The 18,703-nt window shown below is 31.3% G+C and overlaps 1 protein-coding gene across 1 annotated transcript; it reads left to right on the top strand.

Annotated features, from left to right (window-relative positions):
• The first annotated feature begins 260 nt into the window (after positions 1 to 260).
• Positions 261 to 16,833, top strand: Slmb (beta-transducin repeat containing E3 ubiquitin protein ligase slmb). Its single transcript, XM_083094977.1, has 9 exons — positions 261 to 1,044; positions 10,439 to 10,673; positions 10,763 to 10,949; positions 11,096 to 11,552; positions 11,640 to 12,013; positions 12,331 to 12,409; positions 13,417 to 13,597; positions 13,720 to 13,776; positions 13,912 to 16,833. The coding sequence occupies exons 1-8, from the start codon at positions 991 to 993 to the stop codon at positions 13,728 to 13,730; spliced, it is 1,578 nt and encodes a 525-aa protein (XP_082951103.1). The 5' UTR covers positions 261 to 990; the 3' UTR covers positions 13,731 to 13,776; positions 13,912 to 16,833.
• The last annotated feature ends 1,870 nt before the right edge of the window (positions 16,834 to 18,703 follow it).

Here is an 18,703-nt window from a genome sequence, read left to right as displayed (position 1 = left end):
GTATTCATGACAAACGATCAATGTAACGACAGATTTATTTTCCATTAACTATGTGTTTAAATTTGAGCAATCAAAATTGTAAAGGGAATTGCTGTAAATTGAGATAGGCGCCATTTTCGAGCTGTATTCGGAAATCCACTGGAAATAGAGCAGCTTCTGATTGACCAATCAGAATTCGAAAGGATTCTGCGTTCCTATTGGCCGATCGAATGCTCCTTTCCTCCGACGAGTAGGTTTTCGAACGCAATCTTGGAGCAGTCGATCGCATCGACGGTTCGCTGACGCATGCTCGCGTGCTTAATTGCACACCAAGCCGTTTCTTCACGCCGTTTCCGACTGCAATATCATCGCGTCGGCCAATCCTACTCTTGGCCATATCGAATTGCGCATTCTCGAGTAGCGTCTCGCGCGGCATCCGTGATCGCCCGTCCGTCCGTTTGTCCGTCTCCCCGATCGTTCGTTCGCTCGGCCCAGTTTGGCACTGTCTGTGCCACGAGCAAGTTCATGGATTGTGGTCTCGTGTCGACGAGGGAAGGAGATTGATATCTCGATTGATATCTGCGATCTCGAGAGGAGATCCCGATACGTCATCGCAACGCGACGAAGAAGAGGACCGAGAGACACCCGCTGCTACCCAGGACATCGTGTGACATAGTTATTTGCGAGCTGTTGTGTTGGTGAAATGTTGTCCCGCCGACTTCCTGCGATCCATGGCGAGGACTCTTAGCAAGCGTCATCTGCCGTCATCTTCGTTTGTGCGTGATAAGCGGTTAAACACCTAGGATCGTGCTCGGGTCGCCCGTCCTCTCGACGTGCTCGGAGCCTCTCTCGACGGTCGGCCATTCTTGAGAGGGACTCGCGTACGTACATAATTGTCTGTCTCCTGTACAAGAGCCACGCGCTGACTTGGTGCGAAACGCGTACGAGCCAGCGGCCAGAAGTTGCCGAAAGTTGCACGGCGAACGGCGGACGAGTTGTCATACGAGTGAGATGATCAACATGGAAACGGACAAGATTATCGACGACACGAACACAAGTCAGCAGGTGAGAGTGACTAGGCAGTCTAGGTATCCGCGACGTTTCCCCTCGTTTGTGAAAAGAAAAAAAAAACTATCGCCATCTTGTGCCTCCCCGCGACCGACCGACCGACCGACCGACCGACCGAACGAATCGCCCGTCCGTTGACTCTTCCCTGCACGTGTTTTACCTCCGAGATATTCGAGGTGAAATTTGAATTATCAGAGCGTCGCGCGCGATTGTCCCTTATATCGAAGGAAGAGAGAGAAGAGAGATTTAGATAACGAGATGAGTTTCGAGCGGACTCGAGTACACCTTGAGCACCTGTTTACGCTTGTCAACGTGTGACATTTGTCTAAATCATTTTACATCACGATCTCCACTTTCGTGGTGAAATTACTGTCAGGGTTGTAATAGAAGTTCGCGATTGACAAGCGCGTTTCTTAATCCGGATCCTTCTTGGGATGTTGAATCTTTCAATTCTAACATCTACTTTTCATTTCCCTTCAAGTAAAAAAAAAAAAAACGAAGAAAATGAAGTAAACGGACTCGTGTCTGGATGTTTACGTATCGATCGACTTGAAGGACGACGTGAGGTTTAGTTGTCATCTCACGTGTAACGGCTACTGCAAGCGCGGATGCAAATCGCGAATCTCCGCGAAAACTCGCGTCCTTTCCCCTCTCGCTCTCTCAGTGTTTTTTTTTTTTTCATATAAATCGGGAATCCTTGACGCGACGCCTTTTACAGATCGTACGATCGTATGATATGCGGATGACGTATGTACATTAGGTGTTATAATAGATGCCTTGACATTCATTAAACGACTTCATTTCGTTATATCTATAGATCGCGATACCGATCGCATAGAGAAAAATAGCCAATCGTGCTTTGTTAAATGACTGACCGCGGATGACTCTATTTATATCCAGATTATCGTCAGATTAGAGGTTCTTATCGGTTCTTATCGAAGAGAGGGATTCACGGAAAGATGGAAATTTTCAATCGCACTTTTTACGTTCGACTTTTAATCTTCCTCCCCTAAGATTTAAACGCGCGTCCGTATCTTACATGAAACGTGGAGAAAATAGCAATAATATAGAATAAATCTAATAACGTCTCGCGAGTGACACATGTCTGATTAGCTAGAATCCGATTATCTCGAGCGCGCTACACAATCAATGTTTTAGCTCTACCCCTTCTTGTCTCTCGAGAGGTCTAATAACGCCCCTCCTGTCCTCCTCGATTCGATCCGTCGTGACTTTTGACTTCGTCCATCGCTCCCTTATCTGCCTTTTTCACTTTCCTGGAAAAAAGGCGTCGATAGTACCAAGAAAGTCTTGATATTGCTCCGACTCATGTTAAGATGATCGTTTTGCCTCATACAAGAATAGAAACACTTCTCGAGTCTTGTTGTACAAAGGCAATATGCAGTCTCCCCTACTTCATTAATTTTAATCTATTTATTATTTAATGAAACATTTAATGAAGCAAAAGCAGATATATACGGATAATTAATTCTGCCTGAGCTTTTTATTAAACATTTTTTATTTCATTTTTTTTTAAATTAAATTTATTTTTTTATCTCTTTTTCATTCTAATTTAATGTGACAATTATATATATATATATATATATATATATATATATATATATATGTGTGCATATGTATATTGTTATTGTCACATTAAATTAGAATAAAAAGAGATAAAAAATAAAGAAATAAAAAAATGTTTAATAAAAAAAAATATATATATATTTATTTTATTAAACATTTTTTTATTTCTTTATTTGTTATCTCTTTTTCATATATATATATATATATATATATATATATATATATGTCGATTTTTATTTCTTATTTTACTTATCTCCCAAAGTTTACTTGTTTCTGTTTACTTGCACATTTAGATCCTAACGTGCGCATAACGAACATTAGATTAATCAGCAATTCAATCGTTCGCAATTAATCCATATGCAATCCACAATGCATCTATATGTGAGTGTATGTATGTGATAGTTTTGCGAGCGTGTGGACTCTTCTCAACTGTGCACAATAATAGTCGTTATACATCGTAATTACATACGTTTGTTGCAACACGACGCACCGGAAATGCACCTACGACTTCTTATCCCGTGCTCGGACGATGGTCCCTCCTACGCTCATTGTGCTCATAAGTCATATATCATTCTGAATGTATCACATACGTTCGTATATCTTCCTGTATTGGAAAGTACGTGTGAAAATCTTTATTTTACGAATTTTAAAGAGAGGATATAAATACAATTTAATTTTATATAATATACAAATATATATATATATATATATATATATATATATATATATATATATTATGTATAAATTTTTATGTAAAATTTTGTAAAATTTTATCCAACATATTCTATCCAATTCTCTTCTCTCTCCTTTCTATATCTGTATTTATGATTATGAAAACAGATCGCGAATATCACATATGACTTTCGTTTCAACATAACTACATCTTTTTGTGTAATTAAAAAAAATATTTCCTAAAATATATAAATTAACAAAAGACATTTGCGATATTTTAACATGTTAATTTTTAATCTCAATTAACTCGATTTCTCCACTTATGATAGATTAGCACACATGATTTAGACTAGCACATTTGTAATTTCCGCACATTTCTCAATGATGGATAACGCTATTTTAATAGAGAATACCAGCGGACAGGCTTTCAAACGTCAGTCTGTCGATAATAGAGATAAAAAGAGAGAGAGGGAGAGAGAAACAGATTGCGATCCTTGAGCGAGAAGGTCGCGCGAATTTACCTACGTCAATATTCACGGATTCGAACATCATTACTCTGGAGTATTAAAAACGCTTGCTGTAACAAGCAAATATTTTAAATTGAATGCTTCCGTAATTTTACTGATGAAATATATATATCTATTCTCTACTATAGATAAATTACATGGCAGTAATCAATATAAAAATGGAAAGCTATACAGATAGTGTATCAGAGAACTTATTTTATTTATCAATGAAATTAATATTGTGTTTATCGTAATTTTTGAAAGAATTTTTCAAGGTAATTTATTGTACAAAGAGAAAATACGCGCGCGCGTGCGTGTGTGTGTTTGTAATAAAATATTATTATTCTAGTAATAATGTACATAGTTATGCAACACATAGTGCCATTTCAAAAACTGGTTCTTTGTACCGAAACTTTATACAACTACTTTTTAAAAAGATTTTGCTCCATTGATATCATTACTTTATACAAAATTTTTTTCTTCTAAAATTTTATTTATATCGTAGCATATCCTTTATATTAAAAAATTATTAAATATTAAAATATTAAAAATTATATTATAATAATATTATATAATTATATTTAATATAATATTATATAATTATTATATTAAAAATTAAAATTAAAACTAAATATTAAAAATTAAAATCGACTCCAAAAATAGATTCCAAGAAGTCTACTTTTTTTTAGTAATAATTAACTTCGAAAAGCATTCCATTACAAATCATAATAACGCCGTTTATACTTGATGGGCTCGATGTTAATGAACTTTACATCTACGTGAGAAGGACGAGAATAAGCGTCGAAAAAAGCGCGTTCATGATAACGGTAGCGGACTATCCACCGTTTCGCGAGTGGAGCGGATTTAGATTTTTACCTTGTCCGTATCCATCCTCGCCGCTACCGAGACGGAAATCCATTTGCATCTCACAATCGGTGAGAGAAAATGAAATAAATAATAAGGAAGTGCGCACACATGCGCGCGCGCGTGTACGTGTGTAAATGTGTAATGGATATAAATTCTCGCCCTTCCGAGACTTTTGCGTAATGACGTGCGCGTGTAAATCCGCGTGCGCGAGCAATGTCAAGCGGGAGGTGCCTTTCCTTTTTAGGCGTCGCCGCAACGTTTCGGTTTCGTTGCCCGAGATAAAAGAGACACTGCGAAACATCGTATCTGACCCTGTACTTCGTGAGATCGGCAACAGCGAGAATATCGATTCTTTGTCCGTAATAAATAACACCTCTCTGTTTTCCTCCTCGAGTGATTTTCGCAATCTAAGTAAACATTTTCAAGTTGATTATATATACTCCTGGACAAAATTAACGCATAATTTTTTTTTCATTTTTTCTTTAAAATTTTTCGTTAAAATTTAAATATTAGCTTTTAAAGAAAAAGTGAAAAAAAATTATGCGTTAATTTTGTCGAGGAGTATATATCTCTTTAACCGGATTGGAAGATTTGCTTTTAAATTACTTAATTTTTGAGTCTGATTGTAAAACTAAATTTTTAGGGATAATTATTTTTGAGATTTTTTTAAGATATCTCTTGAGTTTTTTTCCTTTTACAAAAGATATGTCGAAAGAATTTTTGAAATTGATGATATCTGACTTCGAGACTTCTCAGATATTTGTGCAATGTATCAGAGAAAGAGAGAGAGGGGAGTCCATTGTTAATTTTAATGTTCTCTTTACGCTTTCTAACGTCACGATCTCCGGCGGTCGCTTCTCTTAAACCTTCAGAAGTTGTCGACCTCTTTGTGCCAGAATAGATGAGTGAATTCACAAAGCAAAAACTTGTTTCACGATTCATTCTGCGAAATCGTACATTTTGGTCTTGCGACACTACTTCTCTTGTAAACGCATTCAAAGCATCAAAAGAACGATCAAGTTTCTCTAAAATAAACCCATGATTGCCGCAATCTATTTAAAATGTACTGAGAATATAAACATATGCGTCATTCAACATTTAAAAAAAAATTGAAAAATAGTAAAGTTACATAAAACAAAATAATATTTGCAGATTTCATTTTAATTGCAATGTGCAAGATATTAAATAATAGTGTGATTCGTGAAAATTTTTGGTTAAAATTGAAATATATCTTCTTGAAATAGATATACTGACGTGTAAATATTTTCTGAACTATAAATGACCGAAAAGAGAGAGAGAGAGAAAGAAAAGGATGCAGATATAATTAACAAATATAATTAATTTTTTATTATTTCTGGATATATTTTGACCAATTCTTCGAAGAGGAAAGCGATTCGCGTCACATTTATCAAGAATATTACACAAAAATGATTTGGTGACAAAAATGATTCTATTCGATAAAAGAGAGAAATCAATCATATCATCAGTCTAATCAGTCATCGTTCATCATCGAACACCCAGTATATGTATTGCTCGCTTTAGTCGTGGCAACAGGCGCATGGGGACGATATCCAGGAAGACAAAAGAATCAGGAGAGCGTAGATTCGACACGAGTTCGCGATACCGTTAACCGGGAGCACTCGAAGCGTTTTCAGGTGATTGCGTCGCGCGCGCACCGCTAGACTCGTCTCTCTTCGTGTTACAATAACACAAGGGACAACTGCCACGAGGCAGTCTGCCTTTCGATAGGGGATCGCCATACAATAGATCGCGATCATAATGTACAGTTCTTGTACCATCAAAGTATCTATTTTCAAACGATTTTTCGAAAAGATCTTCAATACTGACTTTAATTTAATATGTACAACTCTTTAATTTAAAGATATATTTCGGTTATAAAGATGTAATGTCTTATGGTATTTTATTGTTTCTTTTTAGGGGAAAGTGGCATTTTTTTAGCCCGAAGGTAATAGAGAAAATTGCCACGAAATTCGAGATTTTATTAAATAATGAATATCTTATATATATGCTTTTCGATACATGTATCGAGTTATCTTTAAAGACGTAAAGTTGCTGTTTATTTATCATTCTCTAGCCATAAAATCGCTGTTTGTTTATCATTCTCTAGCCGTTTTTGCAATGCAGAGATCTTATAGTCTTCATTAACGAGTATTTAACACGATATGAGTCTTTTATGATGGTTTTCACTTCCTGGGGTAGGGGAGACGCCGTAGCAAGTAGGTCAGACGTGAAATATACGATTTCGCAGACTACAAATCGTTGCTGGTCTTAGAGTGTAAACGGGATTTTCCTGCATATCTCGTCTGACACACTTCCACTGTATATGACATACGGCTCTATTACAGATAAAGAAACACTCAATAAGGTATTTTAGAATCGTTCCGGAATAGCACACGTATAATAATATATCGGTTCTTATGGAATTTTAAATCAGTCTCGGTAAAAATGTCGACAGCATCCTTTTTTTCATAACTTTTCTAAGCGATTGGATCTTAAAATTCAATTAAGAATCTAGAATGTATTTCATTATTTATTTCCTTGTCCTCGTTTAATTCAGGCAAAAAGCCTTTCATTTTCGGAGATAATAATTCGAAAGATATCGAAAGCACTTTCGCTGGCAAAGAATCAGAAATTTTATTCAGAATAGCTATTTTTCGCTGATTCTTGAACATCTTGTGGAGAATGTTACGATAGACAAAGATGAGAATGTTAAAATCGATGCGTCATTTGCATAGTTTTTTCCTCTTTTTTTGACAGTAAATACTCGCTCTCGACAATTGTGTGTGCGTTGAGCATCCTTCTGACGTGGCATTCCCTGTTGCATTTGCGGATGCACTTTCTCCGCTCGCGCAAATATAATCTATCGTTTATAAAAATATCGCCCACTTGTGATTTCGCCGTATATGTCTATGTATATACCTCTCGATTCAGTGATAAATTCATCGCTATTCTGTTAATAAGATTCGTTGCAAGGGGAAAATTATGTAAATTTACGTGGGATGATAAACACCGATAATGTTTTTTTTTTGCTCAATCGGCTGCGAAAGGCTTTTCGAGAAGGAAAGAAAATTAATGCATAAATTAAAGTAGGAGTATAAATTTAAAAAAAAGAATTAATGTGAAGAGAAATATTCAAAAAAAATCAGATATACATTAAAGAAATAAATTCGTAATCTAGTGGTATATAATGAATATTTCAACAAAACAAAATTATTTATAGCAATATCCCTAGCAATTTGACGCTAAATATGGTATCCTTAAAATTAGATTAGCACAATGGTGTATTATTCAAATTCATATTTATTTAAATTATCTGATCTAATCGAATCGAATTCAAGTCTAAGGATGATAAACTCTGATAGGCAAAATTTTGATAAGAAGTTGAAAGTTGCGAAAGAAAGAAACAATATTTTCTATCATATACATTTTTAATATAAAATTTGTGTATATAATATATAATTTTTATACATATATTTATATATTTTTATATATTAAATTATATATTATATATATTTAATTTTTTTCTATATATATTTATATATTTTATTATTTTTATATTTCACAAAAATATATGTAATATTTTTAATATATAATTTTAAAATACAATACACGTTATATATTTATTTTGTCGATTTGCTTCCTTTTTTTATTTGAATAGAAAACACTTTGAACGAAAAATATTATAATAGAAAGGATCTCAATAAAGCGGGGACTAGGTTTGATCAATACGCGTTCTTACATTCTATTCTTATCTATATTGAAGAGTGTTTTTGATGATATCCCTTGTGGCTAACATTATCAGACATCGACAAGTATCGACAATAAGGATGACATAAATAGTGAAAGTGCAAAGTGTTGTGACACTGCTTTCTTTCACGAAAAGTGCATCTTATGCGCACTTACGCCATATGCCTGAATTTCTGTAAAATTCGATTAGTCATACTTGAATAGCATACGTCAACAATTTTAATACCACGTGACAACTGCATAAATTTACTTCGCGTTCTGTTAGCGCTACACTATTTGCTCACATAATCGTATTTACATTTATGAATCGACTACATTTCAATTAAAATTTATAATAAAATTTTAAAATTTTTATCGAGGTGATTTCTTGCTAAAATTGGAATATTCGTGCGTTGCTTGAAATGTGATCACCGACGATTATGGTATTAACGAAGAGTTGCTCGATATAAATCAGGATGAAATGTAAACGAATTAATTTATAAGAGTTCTCGCGTATGAGATACGAGAGGTCAAGAACTCGATACTTTGTTCTGCCTCAAGAGACATCCGCGCTTCTAGCAAATGTATGAACTTTATGCTTATTTATTAAATCACTTTATAAAGTCGACGCATACCTTTTTGCAGAATTTTAAAATTTAGTCTACTTTGTTTTTTGATCATTATAACTTTTCACTTTAATATTTCTTTCCTTATACTTGAAAATGTTTCTGAATAATATATCTACTTTAGAATTTGTCTTGGATCGGTTGGATCATGAAAGCTGGATAAGCTATCTAATGATTTTTGCGCTATCTGATTGGCGTATTGTGACTTTCCAGGTTTATCTAAATGTATCGTCATTTCGAGTGAGATAAGTGAGATTAAAAAAAATGAGACGTTGACAGGAAATCGATTATCTTTATTTGTTCAAGTGGAAAAGGGGAAGCAATTAACGTATATAATTAAAAATCTTTATTTTGCATTTTCTCGTTTGTCTATTACCATCGACAATAATATCGCTAATTTATGTGAAAGAATAATAGTTAAAAGAGACTCACTTCTATATTCAATTATCTATATTTCTCACTAATGCATTTTTTCTACATGCATAGATTATGGATTAACTGTTGATTAGTGGGATAAAATGCAAATATTTTTGTTTTAAATAAAATATTTGCTTTATTTTTTAAATTTATATTATTTTTGTTAAGAATATCAGGTTATGCAGTTGACTAAGTAATTGTATTGCATACATAATGCATACAAATTTCATTTGCACGATAACTTCAATATCTTGAGTAGTTTTCTCTTGGAAATTGCATATTTGAGCGCGAACGCTTCACACAATTTCCATCCAATGCATGCCGTTTAGGCGATTAATCGAAAACAACAATGTATATACCGATATGATAATGCACATAATAGGTGCTTTCCATTTACATCAAAACTCAGATAAATCTCACTTCTGTCTTTCTTCAACATTCATGTTAAAGAAAGACAGAAGTGAGATTTATCTGAGTTTTGATGTAAATGGAAAGCACCTTATATGTCGTGATATTCTTAGTTACATTTATTTGCGTTCCGATTACTCGGCACATCGGTAACACAGTAAGAATAAATATTGTTATATGCACGTATGGAAGATAATAAAGGAATTCAAATATATGATACATTTTCATGATCCGTAAATAATAAATGAATATATGATAAATAAATATATGATATATAATAAATGAATGTGATAATAAATAATAATAAATAATAAATCGTTTTCGTCTATATTATTATATTATAGTTTTAATTTATTGTTGATAATGAAAAAGAGAGATATTATCATGCAAACTACATTCTAATCTTTCATAAAACGTGGTATGCAATCAGAATTTTATTTTAATTTTAATTTATTTTAATTTAATTAATTTAATTTAATTTAATTTAATTTAATTTAATTTAATTTTAAATTATATAATATGTGAAAAAAATGTATATATGAGATTGTTAATATTCTGTTACAGTATCCAATGACGATATTGTACGATCCAAGTTGCAAAAAGGAACCATCTACAGTAGTAGCCACACAATATGGACAGGAAAAAGAAATTTGTATGAAGCTATTCGAAAGATGGAGCGAACCGGAACAAGTGCACTTTGTCGAACAGCTGTTAGCGCGAATGTGTCACTATCAACATGGACACATCAACGCGTATCTCAAACCGATGCTACAGAGAGACTTTATCTCTCTTTTGCCAAGTAAATTTTTACGCTTTGTGTCCAACATTTTATATTCTTTAACAATATTTATAATTGTATTTCGATTAACAATATTGAATATTTTACAGAAAAAGGATTGGACCATGTTGCAGAAAGTATTCTTTCATACTTAGATGCTAAATCACTTGTTTCTGCAGAGTTGGTATGCAAGGAATGGCATAGAGTAATCAGCGAAGGAATGCTTTGGAAAAAGTTGATTGAACGCAAAGTTCGAACGGATTCAGTCTGGAGAGGATTGGCTGAAAGAAGAGGATGGTAAGCAGATTTATGAAACATAAAATTTAAAACTCTCGGCGATGATAGATATATATACGCGTAGAGCACTTTTACGAATCGTATAATAAACGTATAAATATATTTCTTTACATTTTTCTATATATCTTTTATAATTTCACTTTCAGGATACAATATCTTTTTAAACCGAAACCGGGCGAGACATTTCCCAATCACAATTTTTATAGATCTCTTTATCCAAAAATTGTCAAAGATATTGAGAGCATAGAAAACAATTGGAGAATGGGTCGATTCAATCTTCAAAGAATTAATTGTCGCAGCGAGAATTCGAAAGGTGTTTACTGTCTACAATACGACGATCAGAAGATAGTTTCCGGACTCCGTGATAACACGATTAAAATCTGGGATAGAAATACTTTACAATGCATTAAGGTGTTAACGGGACATACAGGTTCTGTGTTGTGTTTGCAATACGATGATAAGGCTATAATATCTGGTTCCTCGGATAGCACTGTAAGAGTTTGGGATGCTAATACAGGCGAAATGGTTAATACGTTAATTCATCATTGTGAGGCAGTGTTGCATCTTAGATTTAACAATGGCATGATGGTTACATGTTCGAAGGTCAGTAGAATGAATAATAGATTTTTATATATTTTTTAAATTTTATAATTAAATTATATATTTATTGATAATAATTATTATTCACAGGATCGTTCAATAGCAGTTTGGGATATGACATCGCAGACGGAGATTGCATTGAGAAGAGTTTTAGTGGGACATAGGGCAGCAGTGAATGTGGTTGATTTTGATGAGAAATACATAGTTTCTGCTAGTGGTGATAGGACTATTAAAGTATGGAATACATCTAATTGCGAATTCGTGCGAACGTTGAATGGGCATAAGCGCGGTATAGCTTGTTTGCAATATAGGGATCGCTTAGTAGTTAGTGGTAGCAGTGATAATACCATACGACTGTGGGATATCGAATGTGGGGCATGTCTACGTGTTTTAGAAGGACACGAGGAACTAGTGAGATGTATTCGATTTGATAGTAAACACATTGTTAGTGGTGCTTATGATGGGTACGTATATAAAAATCTTACATCCTGAATTTAATTTTGTTTTGAATAATGTGGAATCGGCAATCCTTTTAGCAATTGTGTAGAAAATTTATGATGTTTACATATACTCGAAGATTTTTATTTTTATAATTCTTATTTTTCTCTTTATATAGAAAAATAAAATTAATAAATTTTATTTATAATACATTTTTAATATATAAAAAATATTTTCAATAATTTTATATTATGAAATTTGACATTATTTGACATAATTTTTCAAACATGATAAGAAAATGATATTGTATCATTTAATTCATATTTATTATCGTATGTTACAGTAAAATTAAAGTTTGGGATTTAGTAGCAGCTTTAGATCCTCGTGCTGTTGCTAGTACACTATGTTTACGTACCTTAGTGGTAAGACATCTTTCTATGTATTTGTATATACACACACACCAAAAAAAAAATATATATATATACAGGGTGAGCCATTTTAATTAACGCACGCAATTATTTCGGAAACAAAGCATTTTAGAGAAAAATGTTTCAGACAAAAGTTTTATGGTTTCGAGGGGGCCATAAGATGGTATCATTGGTTTGACACTGAAGAGTCATTTGAAGGTCACGTGAAGGTCACTTCAATTTTTTTAAATGGAACACCCTATATATTTTTGCACACTCTTGTAGCTTATCTCGAGAGCTTTCCAAAACACTATAATTAAGTACCTTTTCGTTAAGTACTTTTTGAGTTATGAGGCTTGAAATAATTTCTTAATTTTACATAAACCGTAAAATATCTTGTAAAATATTCATTTTTCGATTATCTTACCTTAATACTTTTACGTACAAAATAATGAGAGGAATCAATTGGTCTAAAGAAAACACATAGTTGTTTTGAAGAAAAAATATGTAATTTGCAATTAACAATTCCATATTTTTTCTTCAAAACAACTATGTGTTTTCTTTACACCAATTGATTCCTCTCATTATTTTGTACGTAAAAGTATTAAGGTAAGATAATCGAAAAATGAATATTTTACAAGATATTTTACGGTTTATGTAAAATTAAGAAATTATTTCAAGCCTCATAACTCAAAAAGTACTTAACGAAAAGGTACTTAATTATAGTGTTTTGGAAAGCTCTCGAGATAAGCTACAAGAGTGTGCAAAAATATATAGGGTGTTCCATTTAAAAAAATTGAAGTGACCTTCACGTGACCTTCAAATGACTCTTCAGTGTCAAACTAATGATACCATCTTATGGCCCCCTCGAAACCATAAAACTTTTGTCTGAAACATTTTTCTCTAAAATGCTTTGTTTCCGAAATAATTGCGTGCGTTAATTAAAATGGCTCACCCTGTATATATATTATATTCATATCAGTAATATTTGTATTAAATTCTGAACAATTGTATTTTTATAGGAGCATACTGGACGCGTATTTCGCCTTCAGTTTGATGAGTTCCAAATCGTCTCATCCTCTCATGATGATACAATACTTATTTGGGATTTTCTTAATTATAATCCATCAAGTGGAAGTGTATGCAGTGGACGCTTACCAATGGATGGAGCGCCAACTCAAGCTGATACTAGATCTCCTTCCCGTAATACATAATCTTAGATTTCCTTTAATTTTGCTATTAATATGGTTTTTAATGTATGTTAATTATTATATGAAAAATATTAAAAATACTTTTCTTAATAAAAATACTTTTCTTATTTATAGCATTTGAGTGACGCTATTTGAGAGTCAATATGGAGATTCTTTTAATGTGATATAATTGTAAGTATATTGTATAAATTATTTATTATTCATTAAAAAACTTAGAAACACTTATTTGATATGGATAACTGTACCATTAAAAAAAATGTGTTAAAAGCGAATCATAGATCTTGATTGCAAAATTTTATATTTTAGACAAGTGGTTAGTGAGTGAATTCAATGTGTTCACGATAATGTACACAAAGATTGAAATGTCCAATGATGAGTGTCCAGTGTGAACGACAATTAAATAATCACAGTGACATCTGAAGGAAAAACTTGATTGGTCAATGACTTTAATTTATAGTTTGCTGGGACAACAAAAGAAATTTCCCAAAAAATAGGGAAGTAAAACCGACTGATCCTTCCTGCGTGAAACTATAAATTATAATTTATATATGTGCTTTTGACGCACTATGTTCAGGAACGAACAATATGTTAAAAAAGCCACATAAATACATCCCATGGATGTAAATGATGATTGTCGTCGTTTGCTTTGGTCATATCTGGAATTCTTCTACGCTCTGTGACATGATAGAAGTCGAGACCATTTTCCTAAGGTAAAGTAAAGACAAAAAAAAAAGAAAAAGAAAAAAAGAAAGACTTATAATACATAATAAAATGAAGCGTTTTTAAGGAGGCTGGATATTATATATTTAATAAAATGTTAGATGTGTTATAGTAAATTAATTTTTTTATATAATTAATTTATAAAAAGTAAGAAAATATTGTAAAATGTTTGATTGGAGTACTTATTTTGTGTGAATGTGTAAGAGAAAATTGTTAAACGGGAAGATTATTGCACCATCTTTGGCGAATAACAGCAAAGTACTACATATATCTATGTTTAGAATTGCAAACAATCATTAATTGTAAATGTATAATAATTTTAGTAGATATTTTCAATCTTTGTGAAGCTTGCGTTATTTAAAAAATGAGTGAGGAACCAACTATCTCTGCACAGCCGTTTGATACAATATCATTTGCATTTAAATATAAAAATCATTACATCAGAATGTAAATATTATTATTATTATTATTATTATTATTATTATTATTATTAATATTATTATTATTATTCTCATACAAAGACAAATGTAGTGTGTGGTTCTAAAACAGCTACTAAAAAAGAAAGAAAATCTATTATATCTTAACTATTGATCTCGTTTTAGATCATTTTATTTACATTTTTGTATAATATAGGTTTCGTTTTTATATCTCTCTAATTGTCAATTTATTGAAAATATGTATGATAAATATTATTTCTCATTCTGATAATATTAAATTTTAATGATTTGATATTTCATTAAAATTTCAAAAAATATTCTTTAAATTTCTTTAAATTTAACAAATATCTTAAGCGCAAATATATAAATAAAATGTATTGCTACTCGATATTTATAATTATGTACATAGCTAAGTATATAAAGTAAAGTTCATATGTAGTTGAGTAGCATTGCTATGAAACACTCCAGTAGTTGTGATATTACGGAATAATCTATATTTTGTAAATGCAATATATATTAAAATACATATATAATATTATAAAATTATACATAATAGTATAATACACATAATAGTGTAATATTATAAAATTATATATAATATCTTAATATTATGCAACACAATATTATTAATATTTGCAAAATGATTAAAACTCCGTGATATCACACAATACTTTGAACGTTATCAGATATTTGATATCACAAATAGCTACAATGTTAGTAACTACGTGAAAGTGAGATACTGGGAAGAAAGTGAAATACCGAATTACGTTTGAAATATGCGTTTTGTTAATAATGGTCAGTAAAAATGCGCTCTAATATAATCATTTATAAACATTTATCAATATTGGGTTATACAGAATCGAATTATCATGAAAAATAATAATACATATTTCAAGATGTAACATTATAACCATTCAAATATTTTCAAAGTCCTATAATAAGATTTCCATTATAGAAGAAAGTATACATTTTGATTTCAGTCGTATATATGTGTACATTAATTTCAGGTTTTGATACGAGCTATGTATACAGAATATAGTTTACATATTATATTAAGACACATGGAAAAAACTAATAAGACATTATTAAAGTAAACATTTAAAATACAAATGAAATTTCTTTACTCTTATAATGTATAATTAAAAAGGAAAAGAAATATGTAGATATTGCGGATATTTGTACACAATTCGTTTGCGTTATAAATGTTTCTGGATAAAGTGGAAATGAGATAAAAATAGAAACTTAACGAGTTGCACGCGAACTGGGTACAAAGATTGTGATTTTTGAAAAATTAATACAATTTGATGGAAATTTTGTATAATTTTGAGGTATGTATATATTTATATATATATATATATATATATATATATATATATATATTATAGATATAGAGATATACTCTATCAGTATGCAAAAAGGCATACTTTTGTAGAATATTATATGGCATACATATAGTCTTTGAGTTTGTGACTCGTTTCAGCAAGTAGGCGAAGTAATAGTGATCGTAGTTAGGCATTAAAACGTACTCTTGCATTACAAACATTAATGTTCTCCATCGTCCTTTCACTATCTACAGATATGCGTATGTAGGTATTATCAAAAGACATAATTGTGTGTGCGTGTGTGTGTTCTGTGTCTTCCTTATTGGGATATGGAAAGATCTTTTTTTTTCTTCTTTGCTTAAACTAAAATCTGAGATTTTAGTTGAACTTCTATTGCATCTTGTATAAAAATGCCGAAAACATCGTATCGAATTATTCTTCGATTGAACTGAAAACATAAATAATGTGAAACGTGGAGCTAAATATTTAGAGATATCATGTAATGATTAAGAAATTACGTGAACTTATATCGATTTAAAAATATACCACGTGCTACGATTTGATCGTAGGATGTGGATGTTTGAAGAACTATCGAAAATACCAGTGGAATATCCTTAAGAAGATATTGTGATGCTTTATTGTTAATATCGACATGAATCTTCGTGTATGAGAATAACTGAATAGAGAGGATACAAAGGCTGTGCAAAAGCTATATTCGAAATATAATACCTACACAAGGATACTCTAGATTTTCATGGATAAAAATTCATTGTGTTCCTTTTATCCTGCATGCAGTGTATACATATATACATTAATCATGCTATAAAATTGTGTTGAATAATCCAAGTGAAAATAAGCATGCAAAGTTACTTAATTTTTTTGAGCATGATCATAATATGTAATTAAAATTTTGAAGAGAAATTTATTATTTTTATTGAATTTTCAATTTTATTATTGCGCCAAATTTATTAATAAGAGTTTTTTAATTGTATCTATTGATCATTCCTTTCTAAAATACATATACATACACACACACACACATATATATATATATATACATATATACATATATACAATCTGAAAAAAAAAATAAAACTATAATTACGCAAATTTTGCTAATTAAATGTTTAAAAAAATGGTCATAGGACGATTATATTTACGATATAATTATATAATTGAAAAAGATTGAAAATTTTTAGAACATGCAAGTTTACGTACTTGTTCCCCACTAATATGTAATGATAATATAAAATATAAAAAAGCTTTTTATGGTCTCGAAGAAGCTATCTTATATTCTTTTAAAATACGGTTCAATTTACTCTAGTGATCAAAGTTGCGCGCGCATTCTTGTGCGCAAACATTAGGGGATTTGTGATCCTAGATCCATAAACTGAGTATATTTTAACATTGAGATGGGAAAGTCGAACCTGTGGAATCAACTAGTCAATGCGAATCAAATGGAGCGCTATGATTGGTGCGGCAGCCATATTCGCCTCATCGAATGAAACTAGAGGGCGTTCGGGGTATAATTTAAATACGAACATGCGCATCTAAACATTCGTGTATTGTGGTTCGGAACTTTGGCGCAACGCTTCGATGCTTCGATGCTTGTAAGTATAAATCAAGAAATAAAAATAACTTATGTGATATTAAATTAAGAGAAATATGATTTTGCATCGTTTTTCTAATCAACTGTCAGGATGCACGTCCATTTGTTTCGTTTTTAACATACATTTTCACAATTTAAGATTTAATCGGAGAGCTGGTTCTTTTGCGATGCGCGATCGATGACTGCGCATGCGCGAGAAATTCATAGATTCCTCCCTCCGACATTTTGTCGTTCAAAGTATTTTATCACGTACGAAAATTCTTCGAGGATTCTGATGTTTTTTCGGTCGCTAAATTTCGAAACTTGGTAAGTCGAGTAGTATATTATATATGAAATATATTAAAATCTTAAAATCTTGACATAAAAGCAATATAGGAGATTACGCCGGCATCATATAAAATTTAAAGAGATATATTAAACATTTTTCACTTTGCTAAATTAATTATTGAAACTGCGCTACGCACTACAAATCTAAAATATTTCAAAAATAACAAAAGATCCTGTGTAGGATGTAATATAATTCGGTCTTATCTGAAAATTGTTTGCCTTATCATATCTCTCGATGAGCTTATGAAATATGAAAAGCGAGAATATTGAGAACATAAACATAAGCATTCTTGCAAAAATTATATTCCAATTTGATGTGTAAAGTGTTTCACTTTGTTATATCCATGAATATTTTATTTATATATACCAAACATTTTATTTATTTCAAAAACTTAGATATACTGAGGGACAGCAATGTATAAATAATATAATTAATTTTTTATATTTTATTTTTTATTTATTACTTCTATATTATTATTTTTGTATTTTTATTTATTGTTATCCTCTCAATATTTACGTTTATAGTGTATTTTCATGGATACAGCAAAAAGTGAAATATTTTTCACATCAAATTCAAATATATATATATATATATATATATATATATATATATATATATATATATATATGTACGTATGTATGTATATATGTATATATGTATTTGTGTATATGTATAAAATATC

This window comes from Camponotus vicinus, unplaced genomic scaffold, assembly GCF_025532165.1.
Source record: "Camponotus vicinus isolate PSW18456_S1 unplaced genomic scaffold, iyCamVici1.0 SCAF_1, whole genome shotgun sequence".
Lineage (NCBI taxonomy): Eukaryota > Metazoa > Arthropoda > Insecta > Hymenoptera > Formicidae > Camponotus > Camponotus vicinus.
The sequence above is the reverse complement of the archived record's forward strand: the minus strand, read 5'-3'. Positions and strand labels throughout refer to the sequence as shown.

Excerpts from the sequence above, each read along its gene's own strand:
- Slmb (XM_083094977.1), top strand. The coding sequence starts at position 991 with ATGATCAACATGGAAACGGACAAGATTATCGACGACACGAACACAAGT. Across the intron at positions 10,674-10,762 it reads CTTTATCTCTCTTTTGCCAA|AAAAAGGATTGGACCATGTT; the intron begins GTAAATTTTTAC and ends AATATTTTACAG. Across the intron at positions 10,950-11,095 it reads TTGGCTGAAAGAAGAGGATG|GATACAATATCTTTTTAAAC; the intron begins GTAAGCAGATTT and ends TTTCACTTTCAG.